Below are 17,678 nucleotides of genomic sequence, written 5' to 3'. Positions count from 1 at the left end.
ATCTAAGACCCGGAAGACTATCTCATTGGGTGCATAGACTTTTCAATTAAGTTAGATTTTAGAGAAGTCAAAGATTTGCTGTTGGGTTTTAATATGCCCCTTTTCTCTGAGGAAGTAAGTCACTTGCAGGCAGCTTATCCCCTTCTTCTTATAAGAAAGCATGTAACCTAAAAACTAACATCTAACGAAAGTATTTGGACAGCCATACTCAACTGCTGTGTAGACCTGTGTATTTGAGTTTCTAAGGCAAGATAATTCATTGTCCATGAAAAAAATAATAGAACCTGTCCTATTTTTTCACAATTGCGGATTACATCAAGACATTAGAAGTCTATGGTTCCCATTAGAAGATATTAGAAGTCTATGGTTCCCCCCCCCCCAAACAATGATGACATTTATTTTTTGCACTGATGTTCCTAGGAATTATGTCTTCTAACCAATGTAAAACCAAACTTTCAGCTTTTTATTGTGGTCGTAAAAAAAAGTAACTACAGAAACATAATGGGTGGAAAAAAATCGGAAGGAGACAAAAGACGGAAGCAAAACAGAAACCAAATGGATCCATTGTAAAAGGCCATGCTCGTGTGAATCTTCCCCAAGTGATTCTCAATGCATACTTACCTGTTCACAACGAGTGAGGCCTATTGCCCACGAAGCAGGCGAGAGGAGGGATGAGTGCTGCAGAGAAAGACTAGACTAGCAAAATATAGGGCATGTTCTATCTATTTCTGAGCACGGTCATGGTGCTCATCGCATCGGGGTGCCACAGACGTCTATGGGGACCATGAGCTGGCTGTAAATTGTGTAGCCAGATCAAAATCCCCACAATGTTCATGAAGTTTTAGGCTGGTTGCCCATAACGAGTTCAGTCTGATTAACTCGCTAAATGCGCTGATGGAATTACCTAGAACAAACCTTGTATCCAGAAGTGTAACTACAGTGGTAGCAAGCTAGGCAGCTGTTATTGGGCCCACAGTGTCTGGGGGCCCCATCAGCTGTCCGATACTAAAGAATGGAGGATGTGCCCCATCTACATATTATGCTGCACATTGTCCAGTATAATATGTATATAACATATACTGTATGTGATGTATATATGCTGTATATGTGTGTGTATATGCTGCATGTGTCTATAGTGTATGGTGTGTATATGCTGTATGTGTGTATATATGTGATGTGTTTATGCTCTATTGGGCATATTTTCCAGGGTTTCTGCACCACGTCAGTGGCGTAGAAGCCCTGAAATAATCGCAAATGATAGCATATTGCTAGCACTTGCAATTATTTAGCCCAATCTGCCACCTTCATGCCAGTGAAGTGACATGAAGGGGTCCGCGGCCTGCGCCTCCGCACTCGCTGCAGCCGGCAACTTTTCACAGGTATCGGTGAATTTCCTTACGAAAAGCTTACATTAAATGGTATAAACTTCTAAACTGTGACCACCCTTATAGTAATGGGGATTTGATGCAGATTTTAAAAACCAATATAATTCTTTATTTTATAGTTTCCATTCCTTTTGATTCCACTCCTATCTTTGACTCATAAAAGTGTTTTTTTTCAGGCATTGTTCCAAAGGCTTCTTTATAACATCTGAAAAACACATAAACACATAAAAGGTTACGGTAAAATTGTCTGAATAAACAAAACAATAAAGCCAATTAAAAAAACATTTCCCATGAAACTGCCTGAAACTAATGTGCCTGGAAATAAGATGCACCAAATTACCCAAAGCCTCATGGATCTTTATATATTAAGCGCAGCACAGGCTAAGAGTCCACAACAAAATGAAACTTTCCCCTGGTATGAGCAAGTGTAGATTTTCACCTATTTTGCACCATTTTCTGGCCTGAATATTATAATAAACCTTCTGGCTTTGCTCCCCATCTTTAAAAAGTTGTGAAAATAGTGAACAATCTAAAATTTTTGCCATGATTATATTTACTCCAGACTGATTGCTAAAATGTGTACAAGGGTTTGGTATTGGGTTCTGTGTTATGAAATATTTAAATTTTTGGACCAATAAAGCGTGGAAGCTTGTAATGTGAATGTATAACCTAGTAATTACAGCCAAATAGTAAAACAAATTAATTATTTTGATCTAACTAAGAGTGATTGTAAATATTTTTATTCTATTTCCTGTATCTGATTCTAGGGGCGGCCATCTTGAACTGAACTGCTCCAATAAAATATATATATATACATACTACATGGATATAGGATTCTATAGATGTTCATGGTAGTCTTTGTGAATCTGGCTCTGTGACCAATAAAGGGGAGGGGGATAGAGGATCTGTTAGCTGTCACGATTGCCCTCACTATGCTGATAATGGGGTGGCTGTCACCCAACAAGGAGACGGATAGCAGGCTAAGTGCTCAAAGTGTAAACTGTAGGAGTGTCTGACTTGGTTACATGCTTCTACATGCTACATCTTTCTTAAAGGGGTTGTTCACTTTCAGCAAATTGATATTGTTTGTGTAATGAAAAGTTATACAGTTTTCCAATATACTTTCTGAATTAGTTCTAAATCTTTGCTTGCTGTCCTTCTATAGGGAATTTCATTGTGTGCTAGATCTGTTCAGAATCATGTGATGTCACACAGGTGCATATTAATACACTGCTCTGATTTCTCTCTGTGATACAACGAGCCATGCACCTGTGTGACATCACATGATCATGGAAACATTCGATCCACTGGTAAACAACGTAGCTTCCTATAGAATGACAGCAAGCAGAGATCTTGAAAGTCACAAAGAATTGATAAACAGAAAACATATTGTAAAATTGTATAACTTTTCCTTACACAAATTTATTATTTTCTGAAAGTGGACAACCCCTTTAATTTTTTTGCAAAAGATGAATAGACACAGTTCTGGCAATTATGAAAAATTTTCATTTCGTATTCCAATAAACCAGAGAAGAATCTTGACTTTTCAAATAGGTCTATAAACATAATCCCCACATCACACACAATTGATATTTTTCACATATCTTTAGGTCTACATTTTCTCAGAAACAGTGGGTGAAATAGCAATGTAGTAGCTGCCATTGAACACATTGCAATTAACATTTTCAACTAAATGGATGGGAAAAATCCTATTTCCATGCAGTATTACAAAAAATATGCAGCATTCCATCCATTACTGCAGGTTGGACCACAAATTGAAAATTTTAAGGGGTGACAAGCCCTGAGTTTCTGCCCAGTTTGCCCTCTTGCACACGATTGTATATGGTGTCCATATGCTAGCTAGAGGAATGGCAACTGGTATACGGCCGCCATAGGAGTGTAAAAATGCATAGCTGAACGTATAGCCTGGAAGAACAGCTTCCTATGGAGAGGGGAGGGGTGAGAAGCTCTCACCCCTCCACCTCTCTAGTTGAACGTATGTGAGAGAACCTTTGTCTTCAGGAATAATGAACTTATTTCTCTACTGTAGGTACAATACATCCCATGACAACTACACTTGTTGTGCTGTTATTTCTATCAACCTATTTAGTAATGTATAAAGGAACACTCCAGTCATAGCGGATACATTGTATTAACATACCTACAGGGACTCAAAGGGAGGAACATGACACTAGTTGCTAGCAAGGTTCCAGAAATACAATGACAATGAGTCATGCTCCTCCCTCCAGGTCCTGCACGGTTATTATTCAATGAGTTGGCTTTGAGTGTTCCTTTAATAAAAAAGCAACAGTGTGCGTCCCCTCCAAAACAAAGCCACATCACATGGAGAATATCTCTGTGTAAACCTTAACATACCAGTGACACATATATGGATATTTTCTAATATTACAAGGCTTGAACTACTTATTTGTAATAAAAATTTCAATGTTTGCGTTATAAAGCCTCCGATCCTTGTTGACGCCTGTATTATACCAATGGTGAAAGCATGTTTTCTTATTTCCTCACAGGCCTTAGTTCTCAGCTTATCAATTCTGACTCTGTTAATGATTCTGCATCATCTCTGGAATCAAATTCAGTACATGATATTTACTTTTATGGGTAGGAAATCCTCTATTTTATTATTTTACTAACAGATCATCTTCTTCACCATCGCTATAACTAGTTTGCTTTGAAAAAGTTACATCCTATGATCCTATGGAAAAAGTAAACCTGTGTGAATCCTTGTGATGTAGACTGTAGTAAATTATAATATCAAGACCAAGACCCACATATTTATTTAAGCATTAATTTATTACTCCCTGCTCTGCCACAACTTTCAACTTTATCGGCAACCTGACGCCAGCAAATCAGTTGAGAGAAGGAGGAGAAATTCAGATTATCATAGTTGCTCCTCTTAAGCCCCCCCCCCCCAAACAAGAAGAATGGTGGGGCCCAGAGCAGAAGCTCCAATGATAATTTGACCCTGTCCACACCTCCTTGCTCCACCTGTAGTCCCAGGCAGCACAGGAAGGGCGGCTTTAAAATAGTGTTGTACTTTATGGGCTGCCTCACACTGCAAGAGGTGGATTGGAGTCCTGTCTGTCCTGTGTGCTGGTGCCATGGCCTGGGTGCACACAGAGAGGGCTATGAGTGCCACCTCTGGCACCCATGCCATAGGTTTGCCACCACTGCTCTATAGGATTAAATGGAATATAAACTCTGGAATTTAATTCAGCAACAATTATTCTTATAAAGTAAATCAGAAGTGACCGTTGTTTATGTAACCACTATTAAGTGACCTTAATAGTGACCACTATTACGTTTTTTTTCACAGTAAAATGTATTTCTATAGACACTAGAGAGATTTGTTAATGCTTGAAAAAGTTGCAATTCTTGGCTTTGCACCCCCCCCTTCCCCACCCCCCCCACTTGCACCACCTCTGCACCAAATAGGTGGTGAGAGCCAATACGGTCCATAGAGGGCTAGGGATAGGGAGGGGACCCCCCTCATTGGTGTATTAGCTATAGCCGTCCCCAGTTCCTGACACAGTTTATAGCGCAATTCTATGCAAGACACGGAACCCCCTAATTTATCTAGCGTGATCGGGGGCACGATGCACCAGCGCTTGAGAAATTTCCCTAACTGCCATCCTGTTAAAATAAACTGCAGACAAAGATAAGGAATTAATGGACCTGTTTACCTGATTGAAATAAAGCAAAGGACTTACATTTTACCCTAAATGAGAACTCCAATAAAAACATTGTATATTCTCCTTGGATATTAAGCCTGGATGTCCTATCTTAAAGGGGTTGTCCATTTTAAGCACCTTACAGCAGTCCTTAAGGTGCTTTTTTGTCCAAAACGCGTTACCAGACTTCCCCCTTCCCTTTTTCTTTTTGTGATGTCACTTTTAATAAAATGCTAATAAAAATTGGAAGAACTTTCTAACTTTTAACAGTTGCCAGTGCGGATATATATTTTTTATTTTTTGACCCTTCCTTGCTATTACTTTTCATTACACAAACCATATCAATTATTTGCTGTCATGTGCTTAAAGGGCATCTACCACCAGGATGAATGACTGTATGCACTGTAGATATCCTTTAAAGTGTATAACCCCACTAAGTAGTATTCATTTACTGTTAAATGATTGAAAAGCCACCATATAGCTAATACTTACCTCCAGCGATGCAACTCTGCTTCACCTCCTTCACCAGTCCTAACATAGCAGAAAATGGTTGGAAATGCTGATTGAGGTCTCATTCCCTACATTGTTGGGATAGATGAAGCTGGGACTGGAGAAAGATTAGTAGAGCTAAGTATAAGTTTTTTCAAAAAATATTTGCACTTTTTTTTACTAGAAAACCATTTTAGTGCATTAGCCATTGCATATGGTAACAATCATGTGCTTTTTAGTGGTCTCAAAGTGGTTGAGTCCATGTAGAAAACCGGTCAAGTTATTTTTAGCCTACACTTTAAGAAGTCTGTTCTTCTATGCTGTCCATTGTACACAGTAGCCAGTATACAGACCAAATATACAGTCATATGAAGGAGGCCCTATACAATGAATGAGCTACTGTGGCTATTACAGCAAAGAAATATGTATCTGCACTTATTGACCTGAAGCAATTTACTGCCTTGAAATGTGTTCTGTATATAGAAAGCATGTTCCTCGTATAGAATAGCTATCGATGTCTGTAGTATAAATATAGTAGCATGACTTATAATTCTATTCTAGTTTTCACATTGAACAACAACATTAAACCACTGTATTAACCTGCCGGCAGCAAGTAGGAGCATGGTTATGATTGAGTTTTGTGCGCAGTTCATTGAGCAGAGTCTTCGATGCTGCCTTAGAGCTTATTTATTGATGTCTTAAGTGAACCTTTGTAGTTTCTCGTCAATAATGACCTGGGTAGTCACCTTCTTAGCTCAATTAATTATATCTTTACTCCTGTAAGTGAGACACATGCACAAAATCATTTAGAGACAATTATTTTCTTGAAACATTCAGGCTAATTTTGTTTGAATTGCAATTTACAGAATGATACTTATGATTTATATTTCATGACCAAGGAGGTAAATGTGAATGAATTTCCTAGTATAGTATGACCTGTTAAGATGCTAGGAAAAAAGTCATGAAATAGGTTAGGATTTGTGCAGATCTGTTTTGGAAGCTTCATTAGGAACCTTGTGGAAGACTCCATTTAAGGGGTATTTCCATGAAGACAAGATTCTTAAAAAATACTTAGGATAATATAAAATAACACATTCTCTAATTCACTGTTACAAGTTTTAACCTGCATCATATCATAAGGCTTCTTGTTCTTGTTTGATGTCAAGGGAGCTGTCTTACAAGGTAGCTAAAAGAGGTGTGGTTTTCCTTATCCCATCCTGAAAAACTTTGCATATTTTCCCAGAATCCCCCTAGTGGAGCATCCATGGCTATATGACTCCACATGCCTACACGGTGGCCTTAATTGGCATTCTCCATAAGGAAAACACTTACTTCAAGACCCCAGTCACAAGCCTCTCACCCAGACAAACCAGTTCCCTTCCCTGTACTGAGGAAACCCAATCAGGTTGAAATAGTGCTGTTTACAGTTGGGAATCTGTTCCTTCTGGAATAGATATACTGGTTTGGTTTTAATCCCGCATCATGTCATCAGGCTTCTTGTAGTTCATGCTTGATGTCAAGGGAGCTGCATTACAAGGCAGCTGAAAGAGATGTGGTTTTTCCTTATCCCATCCTGGAAAACTTTGCATATTTTCCCAGAATTAACAAAAATACAGCATTTCACAAATATAAGTTTAACCTGTGTCTATCCAGATGTTCACATTTTGGTTGCTCCTGGATCCGACCATAAATCTTCTGACTATGGTTTGTACCCATATCCACTAAGAGGACAGAGCTTCTTAGGATGTGGAACCTGGACTGCCAGTGGGAGGAATTTTAAAGTTGGGATCCTTTTTTGTGGAGTGAAGAATGTGTCCGCCTGCTGTATGCAAAAAATGAGATGTGAATATAAACTAACAAAGTAACATGCCTAGAAAATTCCATGACAATATGGAATACTAAGCAGCGGTAAACTCATGTCTGTCACTGATGCCCAATCTATTTATTCAAAACCTTATTGACCACTGTTTTCACCACAGTACGGGTTACTGTAGTAGTGATCCTGATTGATGACCCTTCTTACTAGCCTATTTTCCTCAAGGACTTGTTAACCCAGACCAAATTATTTAGGATTAGCTAAAATATCCCATGTATCTGCTGATTCAGCTCTGTGACATGGCAAACATTATTACAGACTTTCCGGAATTAGAGGAAAAGAATTAACATCAATAAGAGTCTTATTACAACGTGAAAATGACTATATTCTTTATTCGACATAGCAGAAACATGATAAAAAGATTTCAGGATGCTATTCCAAGAATAGAAAACACAATAATATCCTAACTATATTGAGACCACAATAGATACAAGCACAATACAGGAAATATAGCTTGGCGTTTCACTTATAAGATTAGGATTTTTAGCATTAGTTTTAGAAATATAATTACTATGACGACAGATACATTACATATTATGTAGAAGTAAAAACAATGTGTTCTATCAACATTAAAGCGGTTGAACCAGAAATGAAAGTTCTTATCTAATGATTTTTACAGGTTTTTTTACTAATTGAAACCTCCTACAAAATGTTGTGATCATCATATATATTAAATACATTGGGGAAGATATAGTAGGCATGAAAAAATCCCCAACCCTGGGGGGTTTTGGGCTTTTCTCCTCCTCATGCCACTTTGAGTGTGTCCAGACAAAGAGCAGGGCAGACCGGAGGCAGGAGGGGGCTTGAACACACCGGTCCGCCTGTATTTGATGTAGTCTCCACCTGAAAACGAGCGGAGACTATAGCTGCAATCTCAGCCAGGTTATACCTGGTATAAAAAATGTCTGACCTGGCGGAGATGTTTTCTGGATCTACTAAGAGGCCATAGCCTCTTAAGGGATCTGGGAGGTGGAGCGCAGACCTCGGGGAATTTGAAGACTGGCATACAATAATTAATTCCCCTATAGTAGTAATTGGCTGGGTCTCTGCATTTCACTTCATGTCTGCTTTAGACAGTCACTTTAGTGCCACCACAAAGGAATTGATAAATTTCACATTTATTTGGCAAAATTGGTTACTATGTAATAAACAGAGGTAATAGTAACTAGACACACTGCACATTTTGGCTATTAATGATGAGGGTCTTGAATAAGGCCTCAACTCACAATAAGGTGGAATAAGGTTAAAATGAATTAAACCCTCCTGCCTATTTAAGGCATTTTTCTGAAATAGTACTTTGCATAATGTAATTAAGTTCTGTGGAGTCAGTGAACCAGACTCCTGGGTCTAAATGCTTGTAACAGCTGATCTGTGGGGACTTCTGCTATGTTGGACATTAACATATCTAACCTTTCCTTTGGTATTATTTTTAACCTTGAACCCCCCCTCCTTTAACTTGGAGTACGGTAACTTTTTAAAATGAAACACATGTTATTTATGTGTGGAATGCAAATAAAGCTAAAAATTGCTGTTTTACCAAAGCAAATTGTTATAACACAGTAGGATTTTATGTAATCCAATCTACAATATCTCATATGAGGAAGTGTGAAGAGTTGCTGAAAGGACTATAAATCTGCTGTATCAATTGACATTTTTTTGCTCAGTTATTAAAACTTGTCAATAATTGCATCTTTATATGAAACAGACGCACAAAGTCCAAATTGACCTCCAGTATGTAATGGTATGGAATTGAAATCATCCACAAATGGTTCTCGGTATATAACTCCCCTGGTGAAATTCACTTTGCTGATGTTCACTTTTATGGGAACTTAAAAATGTCATCAAAGGAGAAACCTGGAAAGACAATAACTAATGACATAACCACCCGGGTTATTTTAGTCTATCCTTACTCCTACAACTGCCTATGTGAGTGCTACCATTGGGGACACGGTAGATTTAGTTATACTATAGGAAAGCCAATTAACCACTAACATGATAAGCAGAGTATTTCCTGTCAGGATTATTGTAAATGCTGCGTTTGGACTCCATCTTCAATACAGAGAATATATCATCCCAGTGACATCAATTATGTGGAAATTGGATGAAGAACATTCTGTGGACAATAAAACCTGGAGATTATACTATTACCGAAACATCTGTATCAGCATTGTTAGATTATGTAGTAGGGGGTCATTGAGAGGACATGTAACTTAGAAGAAGCACATTCCCTGGAGAAGGGCAGGTATTCCCATTGATGTCACTTCCAAAAATATGGAGCACTATAGTTAGAAACATAATGTAGGTATAATATATAGCATTAAAATTGGGCTAAACAATTGTGTTATTACCCACAAAACAATGTGCCCATCGGTTATCTCATGTGGGCATGGTTTCAGTTACAAGCCGCAGCCAAACTGTGTGGTCTGTCCCCAAAAATGTGACAGGAGAGGGCTCTTGATGGGAATATATCAGGTTATTCTGTTGGAAAAGACCTCTCATTATGGGGGGGCAGGAGGGGGGGGGGGGTGTATTCATGCCAGTCCAATTCACACTTATACCTCTTATACTGGTAAATTACCCAATTCAATTTTGATATCCATGTTTTATGGTATAAATAATTATTATTACTTTAAACTTTGCATGCAATATATTTTAATAGTTTAAGGGGTGTTCTCATTGACATTTAATATACCTGCCATGTGCTAGTACTAATCACATAGACTTACCTGCTATGGAGAGGGCTCAGCCCGATATTGGTGTTTTCCGACACTTTCGATTTGATCTTTTTTGGGGGGGTCAAATTGTGGCACTGTTGTGAATCCAACAGTTTTGCGGCGCTTCTGTATTTGCGACTTGTTTTGCGGCGCATTTTTTGGCACAAAATTGGAGCAGCTAAAACTTTTAGTCCGTGTACAAATTGATTAATCTCTTGCACAACAAACTTACATCCCACTGAAAAACATAGCACGTCTCCAGCACCACCCTGCGCCAAAATGAATAAATGACCCAACAAAGTCCAAATTGACCTTAATGATGTAATTGTATGGAATTATGAAAAAAGTGGGCTTGGTAACTCATTCCACCCCTATGGTCTTGTCTGTCTGTGTGGTTTGGTGATAGATGTAGTAAGGGGCCGGAGCATCTTGGTATATCCAGCTGGATCAAAGGGCTGGTGTAACATCTGTCCATATCAATACTACTTCGATAATCAAGCACATTAGTTCAAAGAAATAATATTTGCCATATAACGTGTAAAGCATCAACCTCAATGGTGAAGAGTCCTGGTTCTATTTACAGAAGCATATACTGAATGAAACATGTACAATGGCAATAATGTGTCCCAAATGAGGCATAAAAAGTAACAGCACAAGTGAAAGAGTTTAAAGAGTAACTGTAAAGGCTTTTTTTCACAAATCAATAGCTCTTGGGATGTAAAACAAATTTGTAAAAAATCTTTGTTAGCTATATTCAGCAGTTTCTATCCCCCTCAGATTACCCCAGTGCTGAAATGGCTCCTTTCTCTCCTTGTGTTGATAAGCCCTATGAGACTGTAGTTGGTTTACACTTTGTTTCTCCGACGGTTTCATGGGAAGGGAAGAGCTGCTGCTCCCTGCTCAAAAAGGAGGAGGTCATGTGACAGTGTATGTAGCAGAGTTGGAAGTGTGCAGAACAGTGAATGCATATGTTTTCTGCACAGAATAGTGAGATACAAGACCTCCCTGTTCCCTATCAGTCCCTCCATCCCAGTCTGTGATTCTACAGAACTTTCTCTGTCTTTCTCCTGTCCTTATGCTGCTCCCCACCTTGCCATCGGCAATATCAGCTCTGTGCAGATAAGCTATTAACCTTTAGTGCTCACACAGCACAGGCTATAGACTTCATGTAACTGGTTTACTTATGATTTCTACCACTTATTACATGTTCTCTGCTCCTCCAGGTGATGGAAGCTGCCAGGCTGGTCACCATATACATCCTGTATGTGCACTGTGCACTGTTCAGTGGATTTACATGTGGGAAATTAAATGGATTTAATGCTAAATTACTTTGAGAGAGAACACAAGGCATCATGGGATCTGTGGGCAAGTTAACTGGACTCACCTTGAGGGCATAGACTGACAGATATTAGTCTCCGCCCGAAAGATTTTTGTCAAACACTTTCAGAACAGAAAATGTCATAAGTTTGGAAAGAAAAGGACGAGCAGCACAATGTTGGAATCGTTCTGTTTGTTTTCAAAGGGGGAATCACATATAATAATTTAATCACTCTAGCTAAAATCACTATAGCTTTACAGTTACGCTTTAAAGAAACAAAGTCATTGCTTACCCATGATGTACCAATGATATCTACTGGGATGACACCCCACCGTGAATTTCAGCACAATGTCAGGGGGTGGTCCGAATTTTGGCATAAACAAGTTAAATGACCAGGAAATACTTTAACTTACACTATACTTAATTATTGTCATGATGTCTGTACATTCTCTGCCTTATTATTCACTCAATTGTAATTTAATTTAGCGTCATAGTTACTGATCAGCTTTTTAGGAATTGATTGATTTTATTCAACACAAAGTAACTCAGGCAGAATCTAAAATTTATCGAATATTGAACTTACAATAAAGATTCAAAGAAAATACAAGGTAATCAAACCTGTGGTTATTCAGTTTTGAGAAGAGATTCTCAGAGGGAGATCATATTACAATGTACAAATATGGAATCGGACAGAACAGAGATCAGAGATTTTTTCAGAATTAACCTTGACACCATCTTCAGCATATTCATCACATTCATCACAGACAGGGTTTCTTTGATAGAAGAGCTGTGAAGCTATGGTTCTTTATAACACAGGATCTTGTGATGGTTGTGTCATTGTATAAGTTAAGGCCTTTCTTGAATATATATATTGATAAAATTATGTTTGCAGGGATTCGGGTCCTTTGATTTATTCATATTTTGTCATATTTGATGTCTGGAAGGAATGTTTTCCTCTTTCATAGGACAATTTACATTCATCTTATGAGGTTTATATACCTTATTCTTCTGAATAGATAGAATTACCATTTTGACATGTATCTCCATGTAATCTTTATCTACTTTGTTGCTCACTTCTTACTGTGACATACATTTCCTTTAAGTCAGCAAAAGCAGTCATTGAAACCCTGATGGGAATAAGAGGATGTTACAAGCTGTGGGGTTGTATCTAAGAAAATACAGGAGCAGCAAACAAGTAAAGTTTCTCCTTGGAGAAAGGATCTCCCTGTTTTTATTGTTTCATATTGAAATATCAGATGACTTAATTCTTTAATAATATAAATAACAATACTTTTTTATATGGAGCTGGTCAATAAGCATGTTATAGAGCAGGGGGAGCTGTGCAGATTGTACATTATGTCCTATCTGCAGGCAGCATGTTATGGAGCAGATAGAGCTTAGCATATTATACACAGTGTCCTATATACATGCAGTGTGTTATAGAGCAGAAAGAGCTGAGCATACTGTACACCAGTGATGGGCAACCTTTTGAGCTTGGCGTGTCAAAATTCGCCAAAAAACCGAGCATAACTCGGGTGGTGTGTCACCTTGACAAAAAAACATAATTTTGTGATATTTATAGTTTAAATAACAAATATGTATACTATTTAACTTCTAGGGTACTTTAACCGTAGGTTGTCTGATTGATCCTACCATGTACTGCCATACTACAGTATGGCAGTATATGGGGATTTTCCCAATCATCTATTACTATGTGCAAATCGCACATTGTAATAGATCGGTTACAATCAGACAGGTGTGGAAATGCTTAGTAACCTGTGAACTTTCTGTCATGAAAGTTCACAGGTTATAGCGAGGGCGCAGGCGCCGCTGTCTGCATCTCCCTCATGAGGAGCAAAATAATCGCAATGTCTGGCTATTTGCAAGGTGTTGCGATTATTTCAGGGCTTGTACATCACAAAACTGACACACAAGACCTGATGACTGTCTTCTATCATACAGTGCACTGACCTTACTCACTGTATGATGGGAGTTGTTGTCCTCCCTGGTCCCTGCTGTGAAGCTGGTTAGTGTAGAGATGGCAGCTGCTGGGACATCACACAAGGCAGCAGCGATGTGGCCTCTGACAGTGCTGCCATCCTCCCCCCACCACAACTATCAGGAGCTGCAGAGGAGCCTCCTGGATGTATGGCCGGGTCACCTCTCCTGCTGTGCCCCGTGCTGATACCTGTGCTGACTGGAGACACTAGGCACAGCTCACACATGGGGAGGGGCCGGCCCGGGGGAGGAGGAGGAGGGGGGAGTGCTGGAAGCTCAGTGCAATCTCTCAGCCTCCCGGCTACTGCACCTGGTCATGTAGGATGAAACTTAACTCTCAGGCAGCCGCGTGTCAGTGAAAATGGCTACGCGTGTCAGCACTGACACGCGTGTCATAGGTTAGCCATCACTGCTGTACACAGTGTCCTATCTACATGCAGTGTGTTATAGAGCAGGAGGAGCTGAGCATATTGTACATTATGTCCTATCTGCAGGCAGCATGTTATAGAGCAGAAAGAGCTTAGCATATTATACACAGTGTCCTATCTACATGCAGTGTGTTATAGAGCAGGAGGAGCTGAGCATATTGTACATTATGTCCTATCTGCAGGCAGCATGTAATAGAGCAGAAAGAGCTGAGCATACTGTACACAGTGTCCTATCTACAAGAAGTGTGTTTTAGAGCCAAATACAGTAACTGAACAGATTGTATATAGCGTCCGATCTGAATTCCATATCTGCAGGCAGCATGTTATAGAGCTGAGATTATACATTATGAAAAATCTTTCTTTAGTGGCACTTATCAATTTTTCTCTGTCCGGTCTTGTGTGCTACCACGATGCTACCATAGAATGTGATATTCCATAGAGTGTGACCTATGTAGGAAAATTGTGTTTGAAATCATTTTATTATTTTTAATAAATAGTTAGAATAAAAGTACTATATGCATAGGGAATAAAAAGAAAAATATTTTTTATGTTTAGTGAATAAAACTGAGACCGATTCTTGTTAGTGCCCACATCCACACTACATCCACATCTACTGAGATTATACATAATGGCCCACATTTATCATTAGTGAGGCAGCAAGGCACTACATGCAGTTTGCCTTAATAATGTGCAGCATGTGCCAAATTCATGACGACGGAGCACGGTCCTCACGAATGTGGCGCATGCTGCATGCGACCAAAGTGCATAAACTGAGAGCACCAGTTTATTTCCTCGTGCACTCAGGGGCTTGCACAACATTTCGGTCGGACTTGCCTACCTAAATGCAGTGCACGGTGCACTTCTTCACCTGAAGGTCTATTAAGGTGCAGGGTATTGTGTCGCGGCGTGTATAGTGCAACCAGTTTGCACATGTATTTACAGTTAGGACCAGAAATATTTGGACAGTGACACAATTTTCACGAGCTGGGCTCTGCATGCCACCACATTGGATTTGAAATGAAACCTCTACAACACAATTCAAGTGCAGATTGTAACATTTAATTTGAAGGGTTGAACAAAAATATCTGATAGAAAATGTAGGAATTGTACACATTTCTTTACAAACACTCCACATTTTAGGAGCTCAAAAGTAATTGGACAAATAAACATAACCTAAACAAAATATTTTTATTTTCAATATTTTGTTGGGAATCCTTTGGAGGCAATCACTGCCTGGAACCCATGGACATCACCAAACGCTGGGTTTCCTCCTTCTTAATGCTTTGCCAGGCCTTTACGGCCGCAGCCTTCAGGTCTTGCTTGTTTGTGGGTCTTTCCGTCTTAGGTCTGGATTTGAGCAAGTGAAATGCATGCTCAATTGGGTTAAGATCTGGTGATTGACTTGGCCATTGCAGAATGTTCCACTTTTTTGCACTCATGAACTCCTGGGTAGCTTTGGCTGTATGCTTGGGGTCATTGTCCATCTGTACTATGAAGTGCCGTTCGCTCAACTTTGCAACATTTGGCTGATTCTGGGCTGAAAGTATATCCCGGTACACTTCAGAATTCATCCGGCTACTCTTGTCTGCTGTTCTGTCATCAATAAACACAAGTGACCCAGTGCTATTAAAAGCCATGCATGCCCATGCCATCACGTTGCCTCCACCATGTTTTACAGAGGATGTGGTGTGCCTTGGATCATATGCCGTTCCCTTTCTTCTCCAAACTTTTTTCTTCCCATCATTCTGGTACAGGTTGATCTTTGTCTCATCTGTCCATAGAATACTTTTCCAGAACTGAGCTGGCTTCTTGAGGTGTTTTTCGGCAAACTTAACTCGGGCCTGTCTATTTTTGAAATTGATGAATGGTTTGCATCTAGATGTGAACCCTTTGTATTTACTTTCATGGAGTCTTCTCTTTACTGTTGACTTAGAGACAGATACATGTACTTCACTGAGAGTGTTCTGCACTTCAGTTGATGTTGTGAACGGGTTCTTCTAACCAAAGAAAGTATCCGCGATCTTCCACCACTGTTGTCATCCGTGGACGCCCAGGCCTTTTTGAGTTTCCAAGCTCACCAGTCAATTCCTTTTTTCTCAGAATGTACCCGACTGTTGATTTTGCTACTCCAAGCATGTCTGCTATCTCTCTGATGGATTTTTTCTTTTTTTTCAGCCTCAGGATGTTCTGCTTCACCTCAATTCAGAGGTCCTTTGACCGCATGTTGTCTGGTCACAGCAACAGCTTCCAAATGCAAAACCTCACACCTGGAATCAACCCCAGACCTTTTAACTACTTCATTGATTACAGGTTAACGAGGGCAACGCCTTCAGAGTTAATTGCAGCCCTTAGAGTCCATTGTCCAATTACTTTTGGTCCCTTGAAAAAGAGGAGGCTATGCATTACAGAGCTATGATTCCTAAACCCTTTCCGATTTGGATGAGGAAACTCTCATATTGCAGCTGGGTGTGTGCACTTTCAGCCCATATTATATATAGAATTGTATTTCTGAACATGTTTTTGTAAACAGCTAAAATAACAAAACTTGTGTCACGGTCCAAATATTTCTGGCCCTAACTGTATGTGCAAAGTACGTTGAATGGCGCAAGCCAGTAAATAAAAGTGAACCAATGTCTGATATGCAAACAGCATGTTATAAAGCAGGCAGAACAGGTTACTCTACACATAGGGGCACACTTACAAAGATCCTTACCCCAGTTTTCTGGCGGACTTTTCTTATTCTTGCTTGCATACAACTTGCACATGTATTTAGGAAGTGTCCGCGCCACATATGTGTTGCACCGAAGGGGATGTTCCAGTTCACAGTGGGACCATGTGTAACATTTATCATGCAATGTCTGACAGAAGCGTGTTGCATGCCCTATATTAAAGGCGCAGCAAAAAAAAGTTGTTGCACTCTGTTGGAGTAGTACAGGGGGCGCCAGATTCATGAAGAAAAATCATATCATAGCGCTACACAGGCAAACTGCACATAGTACAGACTGCACTGTTCTTAGTAAATGTGCCCCATTATGCTACAGAGCAGGGTGAGCTGAACACATTGCACATAGGGGCACATTTACTTACCCGTCCGACTGAGTTCACCTAAAGTACATTGTCTGTGTACAATGCTGCATGCGGCGATTCACTAAGATTGTGCGCCGACATCCTGCATAAGTGCCGCTTCTCCGCTCAGGTCTGACAGAGTTCACCTTCTTCTTCCCGATTCATATAAATCCTTGGGCTTGCAACACAACTTGAATCTTAATTCCCATGCTCAGTCCGGTTCAGTCGGATCGTCCGATGGCACTCCCCCCCCCATTTCTGTTGCATGGAAGCCAGTGCAGCTGCGCCAAAATCCAATTGTGTGCAACACAATCCCAGTGCAAACCCCTGTTTAATACCTGTCAAAGCCGAAAAAAAAACAAAACCAGCGAACAGTGTAAAGAAAGTGCAATCAGCGACCCTTAGTAAATAAGCCCCACTAGGCAGCATGTTATCGTGCAGGAGTAGCTGATAAGTTTATTTTTTAAAAATCCAATAACTTTCAGTTCATTCCATTTATCTATTTTAAAAATTTTAAATGTACTTATTTAGTGTGGATAAAATTATATAACAAAAATATAGCAGTAATTAATTGCATCCAATCCACCACTATCCAAGGGAAACTATTAATCAGCTTAAATTTTAGAGTGTAACGTCCACATATGGATTTCTGCTTAAATTGCTTCTTTTGTGTTTCTTTTTTATATACTATTTCAAAAGCAGAGATTAACTTAAA

At 39.5% G+C, this 17,678-nt stretch overlaps 1 protein-coding gene across 3 annotated transcripts in view; it reads left to right on the top strand.

The window, feature by feature from the left end:
• The window catches only part of TRIM55 (tripartite motif containing 55), a 90,111-nt gene that overhangs the window by 69,305 nt on the left and 3,128 nt on the right, over positions 1 to 17,678 (top strand). The window contains exon 10 of one of the 3 annotated variants that reach the window (XM_072151803.1): positions 3,914 to 4,004. The exons of the other annotated variants lie outside the window; for them this stretch is intronic. Coding sequence (XP_072007904.1) covers positions 3,914 to 4,004 — 91 coding nt within the window. The remainder of the gene's footprint in view (positions 1 to 3,913; positions 4,005 to 17,678) is intronic. 3 annotated transcript variants of the gene reach the window in all.

Source organism: Engystomops pustulosus, chromosome 5 (assembly GCF_040894005.1).
Source record: "Engystomops pustulosus chromosome 5, aEngPut4.maternal, whole genome shotgun sequence".
Classification (NCBI taxonomy): Eukaryota; Metazoa; Chordata; class Amphibia; order Anura; family Leptodactylidae; genus Engystomops; species Engystomops pustulosus.
This window is presented reverse-complemented; position numbering and strand designations above follow the sequence as displayed.